General features: G+C 41.5%; 4 protein-coding genes and 1 non-coding gene across 5 annotated transcripts; 3 read left to right on the plus strand and 2 right to left on the minus strand.

Moving 5' to 3' along the window:
- Window positions 1-1126: 1126 nt before the first annotated feature.
- LOC6609959 (thioredoxin-related transmembrane protein 2 homolog) lies at window positions 1127-2373 on the plus strand. The gene has a single exon (XM_002034569.2). The coding sequence runs from the start codon at window positions 1253-1255 to the stop codon at window positions 2066-2068; it is 816 nt and encodes a 271-aa protein (XP_002034605.1). The 5' UTR covers window positions 1127-1252; the 3' UTR covers window positions 2069-2373.
- A 2218-nt stretch (window positions 2374-4591) lies between these two features.
- On the minus strand, window positions 4592-4663 carry Trnah-gug. The gene has a single exon. It is a non-coding gene; the product is annotated as a tRNA-His (tRNA).
- Window positions 4664-7065: 2402 nt separating this feature from the next.
- LOC6609961 lies at window positions 7066-8334 on the plus strand. Its single transcript, XM_002034570.1, has 2 exons — window positions 7066-7824; window positions 7876-8334. The coding sequence occupies exons 1-2, from the start codon at window positions 7066-7068 to the stop codon at window positions 8332-8334; spliced, it is 1218 nt and encodes a 405-aa protein (XP_002034606.1).
- Window positions 8335-8654: 320 nt separating this feature from the next.
- On the plus strand, window positions 8655-10358 carry LOC6609962. The gene has a single exon (XM_002034571.1). It carries the CDS (start codon window positions 8655-8657, stop codon window positions 10356-10358), a length of 1704 nt encoding a protein of 567 aa, XP_002034607.1.
- A 195-nt stretch (window positions 10359-10553) lies between these two features.
- Window positions 10554-12458, minus strand: LOC6609963. Its single transcript, XM_002034572.1, has one exon. It carries the CDS (start codon window positions 12456-12458, stop codon window positions 10554-10556), a length of 1905 nt encoding a protein of 634 aa, XP_002034608.1.
- Between the last annotated feature and the right edge of the window lie 7265 nt (window positions 12459-19723).

A 19723-nucleotide genomic window follows, 5' to 3' on the forward strand; every position in this document is an offset into this window, starting at 1 on the left:
TTCATTTATATGAAGTTATACAAAACTGTGCACTTGAAAATAATGATTTTTATTTAAATAAAATGTTTTCAACACTTTTTTATAATAATGTGAATTAATTTTTAATGTTAAATATAAAGCCACTAGAAAGCTGTTACAGAATTTGCTGAGGAAAATACTAATAACTCACTTGAAAATTTTCTAGAAATACTACCTTCATGGCCAGCTTAAATTTCATCCAGACCAACTAACTTTATTTGCCAGTGTATTGAACATAATATAATCGCTGTATAAACAAAGAACGGCGTACTAGCGAAACCAGTAAAGAGGTGGGTGATCGATCCGATGGGGATCATGGAGATGACCCTCGTAAAATGGTCTCAATAATACGATTAAAAATAAAAAGTGTTTACTACAAAAAAAATTAATCTTTGCACAACGCGGAGAGCCAGTCACGATGGCGATAATACAGGCGATGCTCTATGAAGTGGGTACAAAATTCTCACAGTATTCACACAGTTCCAAACACATTTAATTTAGGAACTACAAAAAAAGGCCAACATAATTTTGTGTGATAAGGCGACTGATGGAAGCCACGAGCGTCTGAGATCACGTAGAGCCAAGCTTTTTCGCAGATTTGAACTCGTCGTGTGTGCCGATAATGAAGATCCTCGATGCCTTTTTTTTTACCTTTTTTGCAGTGGCCTTTGTGAGCTAGGTCAACAATCTCTCAATGACTTTAGCAAAATGCTGATGTAACAATAATTCGCTTATCAGTTTCGGTCGGTTTTCGGGCAAACAAATATGGTTGTTCCAAGTTCTGCTTATGGTTTTTAACTTTTGATTAATAATTATAAAAAAAAATGCTATAAATAACATTAGGTTACCGAAAAGCTTATCCATGTTTATCAAACAAAAAAATTGTATTCTGAGAGTAAAAAATAAATATTTTCCACTTCTAAGTTAATAATGTATATAAGTAAATAAAACGGATCAAAGCACAATTTGAACGTTTAAAAAACCAAAATGTTAATTGACGATTTTGAATTTGAAAAGGCGCCAAAGAAGTAAATACAATTTCCAGCACTGACAAGAGTGCCACTGTTCTTTCATCAGGTGGCAACGCCCGTGCCAGACAACTAGGCTGCTAATTTCTAGTCAACGGCGAGGCTAAAATTAACAATTGGCTGTCAAAAGCAAGAAAAGAAAAACACGGGAAATTGTTAATTAAAATCGTGACCCACATCAGCGCATTCAACCCCCGGACGCAGAGATGACGTGGAAGAAGCAGATGGCGCTGCTGGCCAAGCCATACTACTGGGTGAACATCCTGCTGGCCATATCGTACCTTTTAGCCAAAAAGACGCAGTTCATCTGCACCCGCCTATTTATTCTCGCCGGAGAGGATGAAGCATGCGACCTGGACAGTCGTGAGGTGGAAATCTTGTTCTTCCTGCTGATCGTGGTGATGATACGGTCACGCAAAACGGGCAGTGTCACCATGATCAACTACTTGGCCTCGTCGTTCCTCTACACCAAGGTGGCCAACGCCATTTTGTGGGCCTACGCGGACTTTCGCTACGGCCTGGGCTTTCTGCTGCTCTGCGTCCTGGTGGGCATGGTGCTGCCGGAGCCCTCGTACCGCGGACCAGAGCACATCACCTACTTCCGCAACGCACAGGTCTTCGAGGAGGAGTTGGCCAGGGACAAGCGAACCAGCTGGCTGATCTGCTTCTACACGGTGTGGAATCCCAGCTGTGTGAACTTCGCCCCCGTTTTTGCCGAGCTCTCTGCGGAGTACAACACGGACCACCTGAAGTTCGGCAAGATTGACATTGGACGCATCCCGGACGTGGCCCAAAAGTATCGCATCTCGGACAGCAGCTTCTCCCGTCAGCTACCCACTGTGATCCTGTTCCAACAGGGCAAGGAGACGGACCGCAGGCCCTGCGTCGATTCCAAGGGCAAACTGCAGAAGTTCTTCTTCTCCAGCGACAATGTGCGCGCCACCTTTGGCCTTAACCAGCTGTACAAGGAGGCCGTGGAACGACTACCCATTGCGCCCAAGGAGGCCAAGAAGGTCCAGTAGGCTGTCCTGGCCACCACTGGTGCCATCTCATTTCTACGTGCACGTGCTAATAACTGTTATTCGTTTAGTTCATAGTTTATTTTAACTTATTGAGGAGCTGCCACCGCCGAAGACACGTACAATTGCACTAATAATTGCATTCTAAACTCAGACGTGCTCTCGTCGCGATGCCATTGTAGAATATATTTGTATGATCTTGCATTTGCATAAATTGTAGCTTATCACCCAGGTACCAAATATATTTAAAAATGTGAAATGAGTCAACGAAGTTACAAGTTTCTTCTTAATTCCCAGCCGAGTCTAAAATTTTATTCAATTAGCACCGCTCAAACGATCATTTCCGGTGCTCGTTTAAAAACAAAGAAACTTAAAGATGGACTGGACAAGCGTAAATTGAAAGAATGTAATAAAGAACTTAGGCTGTGTCCAAATGTAAAAATATAGCTAGTAAAATAGTGGAAATTTCGACAGTGAATGTAGTTTCAGTAAGGTACTCATATTGGTATTCGGTACAAATGTATATAGTGTTTGTGACAAGCCACAATTTTATGACATATTTATTGTATTTTATACGTTCTGACTTGCCGCTTAAAACCGAAACCTTCGTATCCCCCGGTTTATGAAATATAAAACCAAATGGGCCCGTGCCCGTTGTTGCTGCGAATGTGTTGAGCAAAATTGTATGACAATGCAAATGGCACAACAAAAATGTTTCCGGCGTGTTGCGTTCTGTTCCGAAATGGCCCCGCAGACATCGGCCATATAGACAGAACATATATGGATATATATACATAAATATATTATATAAGAACCCAACAGGCCAGACGCAGAACGAAATAAACGCAAATCCCTTTTATCCATTCAATATGAACACACATACGTATAGAGAAACGGACGAATTTAAATGCATAAATACAGGCGACTGCACACCAATCACCACCCACCACCCATCGCCCACCACCCACCACCCACCGCTCACAACCACCCCCACAGATGGGAGCAAGGCCATTGTGGTTAATATTTGTATTTTTCTTTACTTTCATTGAAACGGCATGAAAGTGGCCATTGCATTTTACGTGTACATTGTATTGTGTATGGTAAATAATGCGATTGTCTCACACGGCCGTTTTATTTGCGGAAAATTTAAATTCGCCATTGCAATTGGGACCAGATTCACACCGTCCTGAAGTAATTATGGGACACTCTGTATCGCCCCACATCAGCACCCACAGCCCAGACCAGTTGCCACACCCATTCCTCCAACCAGTAATGATTTCCAAAGACTGTCACCCGCTTCTCACGACGAGAAATCCAATAAGCACTTGCTCCGCAGCGGCAACAAAACGCATTGTTGTCGCTATTTTCACGTTGATTTCCCTTATTGTCAAGGGAAAACCGGTGCTGGCCACATTCAATTGATTTTGAGTGATTTTTGGGCAAGTACCGAGTACGTACACCGAACATGGAATTTTATTTAAAGAGAAAATTGGTAAAATGAGTAATGAGTAAGTACTGTATTTTAAGGCTTCTGCTGCTAATAGTTTATTTGAACGAAAGATATCATTTAAATTATATTCCAAATATTTTAATGGATATTTTATATGGTGAAATGTAAGAAAATCATAGAATATATTGTCATTTTATTTGTATTCCGTGAATCAGGATTTTTTAGGATCCTGTTTAATTTTACTGTGTATTGTTCCGTCTGCTCCGTTTCGGTGGCAGTATTTTTATTGCGTTTTTATGTCAACACCAGCTGGCAGCGTCTTAATATCCTTCGGTCGAAGTGCTGGATTGGGTTTTTGTATATTTCTGTCAATTGCTCACAATTAAATTAAAATTCAAGTCAAAGCCAGCCGACAGCCGTTTTCAGGAAAAGCCGCAAGTCAGGACAATTGAAGCCAAGCTCAGGTGCTTTCCCTTACTATTTAAAGTGTGGCGCTTGAAATATCCTTGGGAGATATATGGCCCAAGAGGTTTATTTATTTTTATTTATAAGTTACAATTGCCTATTTTATCGAACTGATTTCTGAAGTAGATATATTGGCTCGTTGAGGTACAAAAAATGATTTATAAAATAAATTATTAAAAGCCTCTATCTTAAACTCTTTCAATAAATGAAAGGCAATGGAAATTCAAAATAAAATGTTACACTTCACATGCAAGTTGGCTTAAGGCTTTTGTATGCAAGCGGTTAAGCTTCTTGGTTCGATTCGATAAATACTTTTCAGATTAAAAAATCTTTTGTTTAATAAAAAATGCCCCAAATAGTAGAGTTAAGGAATAATTAGTGGCTTGAATTTTAAGCTTAACTTAACTCCAAATTCTTATAAAATGAGGATCACACCAATCCTTATCTATCCATCTGCCTCCACATACCAAACACGCGGATTGAAGACTAACACATCCATGAGTTCCATACCTATAGTACTTAAACTATAGAGCAAGATAGTCTGCACTGCAAACAAAATAGTGAGCAAAAAAAAAGTATATCCTTCTCCGTGACAATGCATATTGCAGCATTGCCGTGACCAGGATTCGAACCTGGGTTACCACGGCCACAACGTGGGGTCCTAACCACTAGACGATCACGGCTATGAAGGCACTTGAATTTACGAGCGCCAATCGCGTTCATAAGTAGCTAGTATATGAGTGGCTAAGACTTCAAGCTGAAGCTGGGGCTATTTGCCTACATTTCTTTGCTCCAAAACAACTCGTTTGTGGAGCAACTACCGCCACTAATCGCAGCAATACCCAGACCAGCAACAACCGCAGCAGTGAAAGTCCAAAGCACTCGAGCAAGACAGACAAAGCCACAAAACCGACAAACCGACAAACCGTCAGCCGATAAACAAGATTTTGGCTCATAAATTAATTGGAATTTGCCAAGCCAGCACAAGTGGGCTTGCTGGGAGGCAGAAAGTGGGCGTGGCGCTGGGTTTAGCGTTCCGATTCAATTCGCTTTTGCTATCCGCATCGTTTTGCTGTTCGCAGGGTCGAAAATCCGGGTGGTGGCTAAAAGTTCCCAAAATAAACCACATATGAATAAATTTAGAACGCTACGAAGGAATTCATAAAGTTGTATTTCTCTAGGTATTTTAAATATTTAGTTATTTACTTTAGCATATTATTTAACAAATAATGTGATATTATATTGCTGTCGGTTTTAAGTGAATTTATTCTCAATCAGATTTTACCTAAGATTAATTACATTTATATATGTTTCGTTTCACCAAGTTTCTTATCTAAAAACGCACCCCATAGTGATAAGAACATATTACTGTTATCAGGCCAAAGACTAAATATTATATATTATGATCAATTAAGCGGAAGGTGGAACAGATTGCAGATAATAAATATGTAACTGAAAAAATATGACATATGACATAGTTGCGGTAACAATAATAGCACCATAAGCACATTTCGTGTTTGCCCCGCCTTTTCTCTATTTTCTGACATTTTTTCATCATTTTTTTCACTAATCTTAAATACTACAATGATTTTCAATCGAAATAATAAAATTGGTAACAGATCTAATGGATATTTTATAAATAATTGGTAAAACAAAAAAAAAAACCTCCAAATTTAGGCGGTAACAAAAATAGCACTGTTTCTAGTATTTTGCTAAAACTAAATAAAAAAATAAAATAAGAGTTCAACAAATGGATTATATCTTAAGAACTATGTTTAAAGAATCTTAATATTTGGTTGCGTGACCATTGTAGGCAATGACAGCTGCGCATCCTCTTGGGATGGAGTCCACCAAGTCCTGGTACCGTTTTTGAGGAATTTTGCTCCATGAATCCTTGATCCTCGATCCCCCATGAATCCAAAGTTCCTCGATATTGTTGTTTCACGTCCGCACAAAGTTTTTCGATTGGATTCAAGTCGGGTGACTGAGCAGGCAACTTCATTACTCGGAACGATTTCTGCTCAAACCACTATACCTATATAATACCTTTTTTTTAGGAAATCAACTTTCCACCTGCAGTAGTGCTATTATTTTAACCGCAGCTGTAACTACCATTTCATGTCAACACTTTTTTGTGTGCAAACACGAAAAGTTCATAGAATACTATAGCTACTGGCATTCATTAATTTCGCAATAAATAAAAGTTTTTTCAAAATTGATGTCTGTATTCACCTATAGCCGGGGATTAATACTTTGTGGCACACTTGCGCTTCAATTAATAAATATAAAAGTCCGACATTTCGCTGGAAACAAATACAAATATGAATATACTCGAACTTTTGCTTTCATGAAACCATGAACAGGTTTGGATTGCCGGTAACCAAAGCTCGCCAATTTGAACTTGTACAATCCAGTTTCATTATATTTTGAATTTAACGATAATGTAATTACCCTCAAGTGCAGAATTATTTCAATGGCAGTTTTGTTTTTATTCTGGCCCACTTACAAAACACAGGTGTGTGTGTGTGGTGGAAATCGTCGTCGTTTTGTGCCGTTGAAACCCTAAAAAATTTAAAAGTATTTACACGAAAGCTGCCAATTCAAATACACATTCCCACACTCGCCAAGTCCTTATATAAATATTTTTTTGTGAAATTCGTGGCCTGTTTTTTTAATATAGAAAAAACTGGACGCTTTTTGTGTGCGGTGAAAGTACTTGCGCTCCAATAACTACACAAAGGTTGTGATGTGGGTTGGTCCGTTGGGAATCCGTAACAAAGTCCAGTTCGCATTCGCGAAAATATTTTTTTATAAGTGGCATATTACTTTCTAGGGTGTCCTTTTCATCGATGTGTTGGTTAGCGGGCTTTGCAATCTGAACGATAATCGGCAGGACACAAAAACGTGTCATTAAACATCTGAGATCTTTGAACTTTGCACTAAAATAAACCGGATTTCGTATACTATAACCATTCACGTGGGTGCCAGTAGGTCTGCCAATGCCGTTTTTTTGCGTGCGGCATCAATAATGTGGCAGCCATATAAAATGTGGCCAGGAGCACGCCAATCCGTAGTCGGCCCTAAAATGCTGCTCGGCACGGACCTGATCAGTGGAGTGATCCGCTCGCCATATAGTTTTGACATCCCCCACGCCTTTATCTTCAACGTATCGGTGCCCAAGTTCTGTGGTCCCTACATGGAGATAGTGAAGCACTTCGCTGAGGTGTACCACTACCAGCTGTTTCTCGATCCTCTCGAGAGGTTGCCCAAGAAATCGGTGGTGGAACAGGACATTATCAGCGGCAAGTACAACCTATCGCTCCATGGGGTTATCATTCGGCCAGAGGTGACCAGTGAGTTCTTTAACGTCACGCAGCATAGCTATCCGCTGGAGCTGATGACGAACTGCGTAATGGTACCCCTTGCTCCCGAGCTGCCCAAGTGGATGTACATGGTGTGGCCGCTGGGCAAGTACATCTGGACATGCCTCTTCCTCGGCACCTTCTATGTCGCGCTCCTGCTGAGGTATATGCACTGGCGGGAGCCAGGGAATGCTACCCGATCGTACACCAGGAACGTGCTTCACGCCGTGGCCCTTTTGATGTTTAGTGCCAACATGAACATGTGCGTGAAGCTGAAGCACGCCTCGATTCGCGTCATAATCTTCTACACGCTACTCTACATCTTTGGTTTCATCCTGACCAATTACCACCTCAGCCACATGACGGCCTTCGGTATGAAGCCGGTGTTTCTGCGGCCCATCGACACCTGGTCGGATCTGATCCACTCGAGACTACGCATCGTTATCCACGACTCGCTGCTGGATGAGCTGCGCTGGCTGCCGGTTGTGAACACCTCGTCCTTGGATCCGCAGTTTGATGCGCGCAGCTGACAGGATTACCAGGCCCTGCTGGCGAGTCCATCGCGTTCCTACGCCTATGTGGTCACCCAGGATGCCTGGTTGTTCTTCAACCGACAGCAGAAGGTGCTCATCCAGCCGTACTTCCACCTGTCCAAGGTGTGCTTCGGCGGTCTCTTCAACGCCCTGCCCATGGCCTCCAATGCCAGCTTTGCCGGCTCCCTGAACAAGTTCATTCTGAACGTTTGGCAGGCGGGTTTGTGGAACTACTGGGAAGAGCTAGCCTTTCGGCATGCCGAGCAGGCTGGCTACGCGAAAGTTTTCCTGGACACATATCCGGTGGAACCACTAAACCTGGAGTTCTTCAGCACGGCATGGATTGTCTTATTCGCGGGAATCCCCATTAGTTCGCTGGCTTTCTGTTTGGAGCGCTTTATCCATCGACGAAAGCAAAGACGTCCTCAGTATGAACGATTTGAGTGCTACGATTACTAACAAGTGGAAATATCTTGTACTCTATTATCAAGGGCTTAGTTATCATAATGCTTAAATGTGATTTTAATAACTTAGAAAAGGTCTCAGAATACACTGAGCTTCAGTAGATGATATTCAAATAGGAGCTGCGAGAGGTAATGTATAAGTTTTCCCATGGGAGCAATTAATAAGAAATATATTGGGGCACACAAATTAACCTGGCTTACAAATCGTGGAGCATTTCAATTAATTCATGGAGCTTCTAAGACGAAGTCATGCGGTCATCGTTTCGGATTTGTGTTTTCTTGTTGACCACATATCATACGAGTTATGGTTGGAACATGCAATACATGCTCAATCTATTAAGTCCATTCGCTCGATTGAATGTGTTCCAGGAGATCGTATGGTTCGTAAGTCCGCATCAGCGATTTGACCAAGTAGATGAGTTCATCATGCGCATTGACGAGGCCTTTGAAAAGACTGCAACTCAGACGGTGGTGAATAATAATACAGAGATGCGAATGATTCACTCGTCGGCGCGAAGAAACCATCTGAGCTTTGTGTTTACCATTGGAGCGGAAGATCCCATAATGCAGGTGTTTAGTAAAGTTCTACTTGGACGCCACATCTACTTCTCGATGGTAATATATGTGGACAAAGTGGGTGAGATGCAGCCGATTTACGACCTTCTGACCTTTGCCTACAACCAGCAGTTCTTCAACTCTATGGTGCACTTCGAATCGGAGGAGGGTATCAACCAACTCTTTGGAGTCTCCAAGTTTCCCGTCATGAGTTTCGATAATCGCACCGATTTTATGAGGTACATCGGAAAAATGTGGAAGCAGGTGCAGAATGCTCGCTCGGATGTAGGCGGCTTCGGATTTACTACACCCTTGCGACAGGACCTGCCACACTTGTTCCAATCGCAAGGACACTATGATGGGAGTACATACCGGATAATAGAAACCTTTGTGAGTTTTATAAACGGGAGTATTAAGGAGCTTATAATGCCGCCAGATGGTCTCGGTGGGCAGGCGATTAATATGAAGGATGCCCTGCAGTTGATCCGTGAACGCAAGATGGAGTTCTGTGCCCATGCCTACGCCTTGTTCATGCCCGACGAGGAGCTGGAGAAGACTTACCCATTGCTGGTGGTTCAGTGGTGCCTAATGGTTCCGCTCTACAACAGTGTCTCCACCTACTTCTACCCACTTCAGCCCTTTGCTTGGAATGTGTGGTTCTTTGCACTGGGAGCTTTGCTGGCACTGATTCTTCTGGAGCTAATGTGGCTCAGGATGTTCGGTGGGTGGTCAGGCTATCAGGGCGCTGTACTAAACTCTTTTTGTTATATCATCAATGTGCCCATCGAGGGACAGCTACAACAGCCCTGCCTCCTTCGATTTCTTCTTCTGGCTACTGTGTTTTTTCACGGATTCTTCCTTTCCGCCTACTACTCCTCCAATTTGGGAAGCATCCTCACGGTGAATCTCTTCCACGCCCAAATCAACACCATGAATGACATAGTGAGTGCCCAGTTGCCAGTCATGATTATTGACTACGAAATGGAATTTTTGCTAAATCTGAACAAGGAGTTGCCCCAGGAGTTTTTGGAGCTTCTACGCCCCGTGGATTCGGCAGTATTCTCGGATCACCAAACAAGTTTCAATAGCTCCTTTGCCTATTTCGTCACCGAGGATCACTGGCAGTTCCTTGACGAACAGCAGAAGCATCTGAAGCAGCGACTCTTCAAGCTAAGCTCCATTTGCTTCGGTTCTTACCACCTGGCCTTTCCTCTCCAGATGGATTCGTCCTTGTGGCGGGACATCGAGTACTTTACGTTCCGCATCCACTCTTCGGGACTTCTGAACTTCTATGCTCGTAGCAGCTTTGGATCTGCCCTCCATGCAGGCTTGGTCCAACGAATGCCGGACACCCAGGAGTATACATCTGCTGGACTGCAGCATCTGGCCATTGCCTTCATCTTACTGCTTGTGATGAGTTTTTTGGCCGGGATCGTGTTTGTCCTGGAAACTCTTTCCAGGTGAAGGTTTTATCATATAATTTTGACTTTTTTCTAAATGGATTTCTTTATTGCGAAATACAGTGCATTTTTCATTTAAACCAAATTTGTTAATGTAAATTGAAAGTTGAGTTTTCGAAAGCTACAAAATCCGGCTAGATTTTTTGGATACCATTGAAAGTTCTGTTTTCGTGTTTCCAGAGAGGATCTTTTTCTTGGATCATAATTTCATGAAGCGCCTGAGAAATGATCTGGGTTTGCGGTATATATTTATCCGTATAGCAGGACGACGTTTGAAGGTCACATGCTCGTGCCACTTCATTTCGCCCGCAAAAGCCAGACCGGCTATGATCAGACCCAAAGTCCAGGTGCGCAGAAGGCTGGAAAAGAAATCCAGGCTGAGAGCCATCGGCTCATCGTCGAATAAGTGCACCTTGATGCGGTGGAGATGCATTGCCTCCCAGAACGCCTCGCGCTCCCAATGGATCATAAGTCCCGCCTGCTGGGCTATCATGATGTATTCGGTCATCACGGAGCGCATGTGGGAGTCTTTGTGGAGGCGGAACACGTGGTAGAATGGTCCCTCGCAGATTTCCGTTAACCGGAAGATGGGCTTTCGCAAATGGAATTGCTGCAGGTCGAGAAACCGCCAGCGATCGCTGCTCACAGTGTAGCCAAATGAGGTGTTGAATGGATCACGATGCAGGTCCAGCATGTGCTTGTCCACCAAGTCCACCTGGTGCAAATAGCTTTCTGGATACTGCAGCGGTGATTTGGCCATCCTGTCATACTCAATAGCCAGCATTTTAATCCTCAGATTGGCCTCCACCACATCCTGCACAGTGTTTATTTGACGCACTGGCGGGGCTGTGGTGAAGTAGCTGGTCATCCGCGAAATGTACAAGTTCGATGTGACTATTCCCCAGATAGCCAGCAGAATGTAGAGATAGCGCATACGCAGTGTTGGCGTGCGGATGATGAAAGTGGGCACACTGTAGGTCAAAGTGCAGATGGACTGTAGGAATGCGGCACTGAGGTCACGTGGTCTCAGCGGTGAACACAAATAGATAGCCACCGTTATGTAGAGTGTGAATAGACTGATCAGTACCCAAACATTTTCCTGAAGAGCCTCATGCATGAACTGATCAGCTGGGGATTGATTTCGATAGGGCACCATGATGCAGCAGTCGTTAATGCCAATGGGATAGCTATAGCTAACCACGGACTTGGTGGTTATTTCGGTGAAGGAGTGGATCAGGGTCTCGTACACCCCCTGCGACACCAAGTCCAACAGGTTCGTCATGTTCAAATAATCATCTGTCACATTTGCGCTGGTATCCACCAGAGTGGCATTGACGAATTCCAGGAAACCCAGAAACAAATTCCCACTGGTGCCGTGGATGAAGTTCTTCTCGTACCTGTTGGTGGGCCGATCCGATTTAAACACCCGTGGCATATCGTACAGGATGGGGGTCCTCACCAAATAGCCCTTCATGTTCTTGGCATATTTGTGGAAGAACTCTTCGGCTCGCCATACGCCCGTTTTGTTAACAATCGATGGTGTGGGATAGGGATCCAGTATAAATACATTATCCTTAATGGTAACCAAAAATGTGTTGATGAACTGCTTCCTCCACACCCAATCGTAGACATCCTTGATCTCCGCCGTGAAGTGGGCGAGTGACTCCGGATTGGTCTCGAAGTGACGGCTCTGTAGGCTGGGAAAAAGGACGAATATCGTCTTCAGCCAGTGAATTCCCTGTTGATTGTGGGAAGCCAGCTCCATGATGGGATCGTCCTTACCCGTAGTGAAGACCATCACCAGCGATGGAGTGCTGATGAACTGCATCATGGGTATGCCCAAATGGTGTTCTCTTGTTATTATCAGGTTGGGCGCCATTGGAAAATAGGTCCAGAAATTGTGGAAGAACTCCTTCGAGTCCTTGTTATTCAGGTCTAGCCTTTCGGATATATAAAAGATGAAGTTCTTAAAATGGTACAGCTGCGTTATTCTGAAGAACATTTCCAAAACGAACATGTTGTTGAGCAATGCAATGTTATCGGAACCATTGGTTGGGAAAATGTTCCGTTCTCGGAGTATAAGTTCCGCAGCACGATTATCCATATTTGTTCGACGACTGCCAGTGGTTAACTGTCAAGTTGAAGGACGCTCAGTCCTGCCCTTTGCATGTGGGCCCAGTTAACAGCGAAACGTGCCAAGTATTTATCACCAGTTTACTGAGGTTACCATATATCCGGCTAGGACAAAGTAAACGGCACTAATGACAATTTATATTGGGCCAGGAGCGGTTAAGGGGTTTTATTTTGTATCTGTTAAATTTATTATAATTTAAATATACTTATTTATCGGTGTTAATGAGAAAAAATAGTTTACAAAGCTGTCATATTTACACTTCATTACCATTTCCCTTCCTTGCTTAATTAAACTTTGGCGCTCCTGGTGCGAAATCCGCTTGACCAGCTTATTAGCTCATAAGGCCCTATTGCAATTTTATCTTAGGTGCAAATCGGGCATATTTAACATTTCGCGGTTTATGCGACAAGGGCCATATAATGGGACAAATAGGTTCTGGTCATGCGATGGCGACGGCGATGGTGAAACCTGCGGCTGCGTCCCATCGCTTTGTTTCCACCAAATGCACGGACTCGAGTGGAGCCAAATTAGGTTCGACAAGGTGGGAAATGGTTCAGTTTAAACCTTAATTCGATCCATGAATTTTAAATAGCTTTTACGGTGCGCTAAAGGCACTTATGGATAAGAGAAATTGAAAGTTGAACACTTGAATTAATGGTAAGCTTAATAAATGTATCAGCATAGCATAAATTGCATAAATCGAACTGAATGATTGGAAATCTTCTTCAATGGCGTGTAAAATGGCATTAAATTTCAGAGCGTGGTCATTTCGCAAGAGCAGCTGTTGAACAATGTCGAAACTAGGAGCATGTTGCACTGCTCATTAAAATTTCATAGCTGCAAAACTCCATAATTGACGCAAATGCCACGAGCTCGGTGGCAGCCACGAAGGCTTATCAGGCCGTTTCTTGGCATTCTGGCATTCTGGCATTTGAGGCCAAATAGCTGCCTGGTAATGCAATTAGCTACGCGCTTCCACACACACTTGCTGCTGCGCAAGCACGAAAGCAGGGCAAAAGCAAAAGCACAAAGGCACAAAGCCATCCGCAGTGCTTGCGGCTTAAAATATTTATGATTGATGCAGCCGATGGTTTTTCCCCTTTGCTGGCTCTAATGTCCTATTGACAGCACGGATTGTGTTGCTTTGTTTGCCCGATGATTTGTCAAAAGCGTCGTAATTTAACGCTCTCCTAACTTGTGTTTAAGTCCCTTGCCAAGGACTTCAAGGATGCACAGTGCGTGGGAAAACAAGCAGTTGGTCGATATCTGAAGCTATGCTTCCCTTGTAAGTGCTTTGAATTCCTGGCCAAAACTGCCTCTTCATGTTTGCTGCGTTTTTGCCAAGTTCCCGCTGTTTATTTTTGGCGCCGAAAGCAATGAAATACATTAAGCCCTATTTGTGGGCCTATACAATACGTGAAACATTTTCCTGTATCACCTTGGACTTTTAAATGATAAATTATTCTTTACAGATGTCAAAAATATTATGTGAGAATAGTTCGATTGGTGTAATCTACAATAAATTAAAGTGCGCAAATTATTATAGATGATTGCTTCTTGTTAGCAAATTTATCCAGAAACAGTTGCAGAGAATTGCAATTTAAATTATCAATAAAGTTCCCCTTATTGGCAATTAGTTGCCACGTGAATAAACCCCAAATGGAACGCAATTGACTTTAGCAAAATTGTCATAATTAAATACACTTTGAAAATGGCATTTGTAAGTGCCAACCCACTCGACACAATCTGATATTAAGTTATACATTTGCCATCCAGCGATGCCCCACGGGCGCTGCTCACTTTTTTTCGTATGTATGTTTGCCAGTATCTCATTTCAGCTTTTTTAGTTACACTTTCACGAGTGTTGTATGCTGTGTGGTTGAGCTCGGGATGGTTGGGAATGGGTATATTGTGTTTAAAAGTGGGTATGGGTATGGGGACGTGTTTTTGCCATTTCTAAGCGGAAGCGAAATGTGCGAGAGTAGTTGAAAGCCCTCGAGTTGTTTCGTTGCCGTTGCTCATGTCAAGTGCCAGCTGCTGCCAGCCCCCCGAAACTTCAACCCCCAACCCCAATTCCAAGCGCCCACCTTCAACCTTCAGCCTCTGGCAGCGGACCACGCCCACTACGACAGCTGTGCCTGCACTTTCGACATTTAGCGCCGCCCACATGGTTGGTTACCTCCCGAGAGTCCAGGCTTGCCCATATTCATCCGGCACCCAACTCCCACCACCCACCACCCACCTGAAAACCCCAGTGAGCAGGTGCATTTGACTGGCACCACAGCATGTGTACCTAGTGTTGGCGCCAGCAACCAACTGTTAAGCGAAATTACCGCAATCTCCGCACGTCGAACACTTTTTAATGCTGAAAAATGTATTTTCTAATTTTCCCTCCTTGCCCTTGTTGTCCTTGTTCGTGTTTTTCCTCTGGCCGAACGGACGGACGGACAGACAAACGGACGGACAGTCCATCGGTTGGTTGATCAAGTTTATTTGGCTTTGCCAGTTTTTGGCAAGGGAAAATGGCAGGTGCAAGGAACGAGCCTCAAACTGGCCGGCCAATGTTAATGAAAAGTAATTATTTTTGCTCGAAAACTTTAAACTGATATTGCGAGAAGCGTAGACTTTGTTAAGTATATACTCAGTTGGCGTCTTAAAATTGTATCTGTGGCGAAATTTTAATATAACTTGGCCAAGATGACGGTAAGCTAAGAGCTTTCAAAGAAGACAATTTCCGCAATCTTTGCTGCAATGAAAAGTGGGGTGGAAAATGGAAAATGGGGTAAAGATGATTTGCAGACATTGTTAAAATTTGTAAACCGTGGAAAAAATGGATAAAGAGTTTGAGCCAAAAAAAATGTGTGCTACTTTATATAGAACGTAATTCAACAACAGATGGTTATATAAAAAATTAGATAACTTTATTTTATTATGAAACAGGGCTAAATGGAAAACCGTTTTTTATAAGCTCTCCTTTTTAAATAACCATTCCTTGGGAATGTCTTGAGTTTAAACAAATACACTTTTCCAAACCGTTTACATTGTAACTTGCTTTCTACTCTCTGTGGCGTTTTAATTAAGATGGAACAAGTCTATTAACAAAATTAAAAGTAAAAACGTTTAAAGAATTGCAACACTCCGACGAAGTTTACCCACTTAGCCAACTGCCTGGCATTTTGGCAGCTGCCAGAGATTTCCCTCTATCTGTATAATTTAGCCATTTTATGCAGAGGCGGCAAAGTAGGAGTAGAAAAAATAGAAGCGAACGCGAAAAACAAGGAAAAATCACTTTGTTTTCATGCCGTTTTCCCCAGCTTCTGGCCTTTTGCCTCATTATCTCACTTGGCCGAGAATCGTTGGCCAAATGAGTCGAGCTGAGCGAACTTCCCGGCTGCTCCGCGCATTCAAGTGCAACTTTCGGTGTGCAATAATAATGTTTGCAATTAAACTAATGAAGACATTTGCCTCCGCAGCCACCAACCATTCTAGTCAAGTCAATTATAAGTTGCTCTGCTGCCGGAAAGGCAATCTCTTTCATATTGACCACCCAACGGGGCCACCACGTTGCAATCTGGCCATGTTAAGTGCCACGATTTGACAGTGAACAATATTAATTGTCTGCATTTTATTTGGTTTTTGCTTGTTTGGCTTGGACCTGTCCCTTCACATGACAGTTCGGATTGCACAACAATATTAATATTTAAACTGAAAAGAGAAACCTGAAGTTCCGCAACCAATATCCAAATCGTTTTTGGAAAAGTAGTTCTTTTTTTTCCAAATATTAAAGGAACTAACAAGGTTGTTATTTTTAGATGATTAGCATCATCTGTTTCCTGCGCTTAAAAACTCACGACATTTCCACATTTTCACCGCGTATATTTGGTTATAGATAACATGTTCAGTACTTTATGCACTCCCCTCGCTAGAACGTGTATCTGTGGAATGGAAAACCACTGCCATAACAGCGCTGTTTGAAAACGGGCGGAATAAAACCGAAGCGACCTCGTGCACCATGAGGATATTAGGATGTCACCAGCAAAAACCCAGCTCAGCGGAACCTCATAACCATTTCGCAGAGCAAAGGAAAGTTTTTACCGCACTGATGTTGCAGTTGCAACTTGCAATCACCCGGATTTTGAACTTCAGATTATCCGACGCGCAGCAATCTCCTGGGGCAGCAGTCAGCGGGAGATATTTGCGAAATTGGTTTAAAAATTGCAAAATCCAAAGTGGTGTTTTTTTTAATTTAATATTTTATTTTTATTTACTTTTGTCGCGTTTGAATTTGGTTTTTCGGTTGCTGTTACAATATTTGTCTGCATAGATTTTCATAATATTTCATTTCTCTGTTAGTTATTGTTGTTGGGGTACCGGCAGTACCTTGTTCAGATTCCTTGAATCCCCAATTAGCCTATATGCATTTGGAATTACATTTAGAAATGTATTTAAACGGGTCTGCTTGACTTGCATTTGTCTTTTAAAGTTTTCTCTTTGGTTTACGGATGGGGTTCTCCATTGTTTTAATGCTTAGTTTATTAAAAGTTAAATAAAAGTTCTCCTTTAAGCGAATGTTGTATAACTAAATTATTTCTTTACAATTAAAATCATGCGCCAACAGTTCAAAAATGCGTTAGCCTTTTAGTATTTCGGTTACCATAACTTTCTTGTATTATTCGTTAAGCATTTTATGTTAATTACAATCTTTAGCTAATTTGACACATAAAGCGGAAAACTTAACAACATTTTGTTGGTTGAATTGCAATTTCTCGTGTTAGTTTGCACTGTTCTTCAATAGACACTTACATCTAGCTTTAATAATTAGTATTTATTTTTAACATTTACTCCATCCTTACTGTTTCTGTTATCCTGTAACGTTTACTGTTACTGTTACTGTTATTTACCATTTAAATTTTGCTACTAATAAAATATACTTTATACGCTATTCAATTTACTCGATTTATGCTTGTATACACTCTAATTGTAAGTACGATTCTGATGAGCGACCCCGCAAAGTCGGCCGAAAGTTGGCCACAAAGATAGATTATGGTTTATCTTTCGCCCAATGCTCCCTTTAAAATATTCTCGTGTTAGTTAGGATTTGCCTTCTATCTGTACTTTTATGTTTAGTTTTTGGTTTTTCGGTTTAGTTTTTTAGTTGTTTTTAACATGGTGGTATTCTGCAGTCAGCGTTTAGAAGAGCTTCTCTTATAGTGATGGCATCGTTGGTGAGACACATGATATATCTAAATATCTATACATCTGCTTGGAAAGGGGCTTGTATAGTTCTGGTAGAGTAGCTGGTGGGTAGTTTTGGTAACTCAAAGTGGTGCCGGCAGGAATGAGTTGAAAAGCTTGCTAATAGAAATCATATCAAGGGTTCGGGCAGAGTTTTCCGGTGAGAACGATTGTGTTTCGACCCCCCTGGAAGTGGATCCGCTGCAACGGCTGCTTTTAGGGTTCATTTTAGTTTTGGCTTTATACTCGACCAGGTTGCACCACAATTTACAATTTGCCTACTATTTATTAATTTATTAATTGTTGCACTTTGTCATCGTAGCTATGCATTGTTCTTTGGTTTACGTAGTACCTCGTACGTAGTAGCAACATTGAAAAAGTTGTCCAAAAGGATTAGCGTATTAGTATTATGTTGTATATATCTACACGTATGTATATAGGTTCAATAGATATTCATGCGCTGGTATATAAGTATGTATAATATCTGTGTATATGCTGTATATAACTATCTTGAATAATACATTCATATGCGGCATTTACGGCCCGATCTTGTATACCCTATCGTAGATTCGTAATACGTTACATACAGTCACATACATATAGTTCGGTTTTGGTTTAGTTGTCGTAATTATGTATATGCACTATGTATAGATATAGACACAATTTGTTCACAATTCTCACTAAGTTTATTTAGAAATAGAGGCGGTGGCTTTTACTTGGACTCCATTTATACATTTAGTCAGTTAAACGAATAGTAAATAAACATTTCAATATCAATTTCAAGTTCAATATCAATTGCAATTTAAAATGCAGAAACAGCAAGATAGAGTAAGGCTCTGGCGGCATGAGTCGAGTCAAAATCGTTGACAGCGGCAGCCCACATAAGTATGCTACGCTAAGTTACCTACGAGTAAACTACACATTTCGCGTGCTACAAATACGCTAACGAAATTCCAAAACCATCAACAAAAGCCGTGGAATTTAACACAGTACATATGTATACAATTCATTTCATTTCATTTCATTTTGTTAAATTTGATTTTTTTTCTGTTTGCTCTCGTTTTTCCCGACTGTTTGTTAGTATAGCAAAATCACATTTGATCTCTTTTTGTTTTGTGAGAAAAAATCTAAATCACGTTTTTCCAATTGCTTCGTTCAACTTTTATACAATGCTGCGCTTCTCTGGCGTAATCAAGTTCAGATATGTGTGTTTTGCCAGCCAGTGTGTTTTTTTGGTGGATTTTTGGGATGTGGCGATTAGCCCTTTAAAGTGCATTTATTACATATGTATGTATTCTCTCGTATGTCCTGCCTAATTTGCTGAATTCACAAAGTAATTGGCTTTTGGCTGGCCAAAGTGACTCGAATTGCACGTGGATAATGTTTTTAGCCTAGCTTAGATGTTAATAATACATTAATATGGAGTAATTATGCCTAATTTCCATGTATATTACACAACTACAGTTAAGTTTTACTTTGAAATTGACATTAGGATCATTCTTCCTGGCGCTCGCATAACAAGATGCATTTGGCCGAACTTCGACTCGCTTAATTAATGTATTTAAATTAGGCCATTCCAAATACACTGGAATTGTAAATAAAAGTTCGTGTGGTGCAGTTATGTCTACTCGTAATTCTATCTATAATTAGGTATAAGCAGCTATAGATCTGCATTAGTTATTGTGCACATTTCTAAATAATTGAAAGACAATTGACACTAAGCTTTTATTCTTTCGGCTTTCAAGCACTGCGTTTCCAATCACTGAATTGGTGTTATTTATTGTTATCGTTAAGGTTTATGTTTCTATTTGAAATTTTGTTGTTTAGCTTATGCCTACAATACACTTATTTAGTTGTACACATATGAAAATAGAGAATGATAAATCGGTAAATCACTTTGCGAAGCAAATTGAGCAACTTATTGAGAATGATATTTCGACTTTCCATTTGATTTATGGACCCATTCGTTATTCATTTCATACGAGTATTCCTATAAATAA

The sequence above is a fragment of the Drosophila sechellia genome, chromosome 2R (genome assembly GCF_004382195.2).
Source record: "Drosophila sechellia strain sech25 chromosome 2R, ASM438219v1, whole genome shotgun sequence".
Taxonomy (NCBI): domain Eukaryota; kingdom Metazoa; phylum Arthropoda; class Insecta; order Diptera; family Drosophilidae; genus Drosophila; species Drosophila sechellia.

Bases quoted from the DNA above. Each gene is read 5' to 3' on its own strand.
- LOC6609961 (XM_002034570.1), top strand. From the start codon at position 7,066: ATGCTGCTCGGCACGGACCTGATCAGTGGAGTGATCCGCTCGCCATAT. The intron at 7,825-7,875 runs GTTGTGAACACC...CGCAGCTGACAG, and splicing joins ATGAGCTGCGCTGGCTGCCG to GATTACCAGGCCCTGCTGGC.
- LOC6609959 (XM_002034569.2), top strand. From the start codon at position 1,253: ATGACGTGGAAGAAGCAGATGGCGCTGCTGGCCAAGCCATACTACTGG.
- LOC6609962 (XM_002034571.1), top strand. From the start codon at position 8,655: ATGCAATACATGCTCAATCTATTAAGTCCATTCGCTCGATTGAATGTG.
- LOC6609963 (XM_002034572.1), bottom strand. From the start codon at position 12,458: ATGGATAATCGTGCTGCGGAACTTATACTCCGAGAACGGAACATTTTC.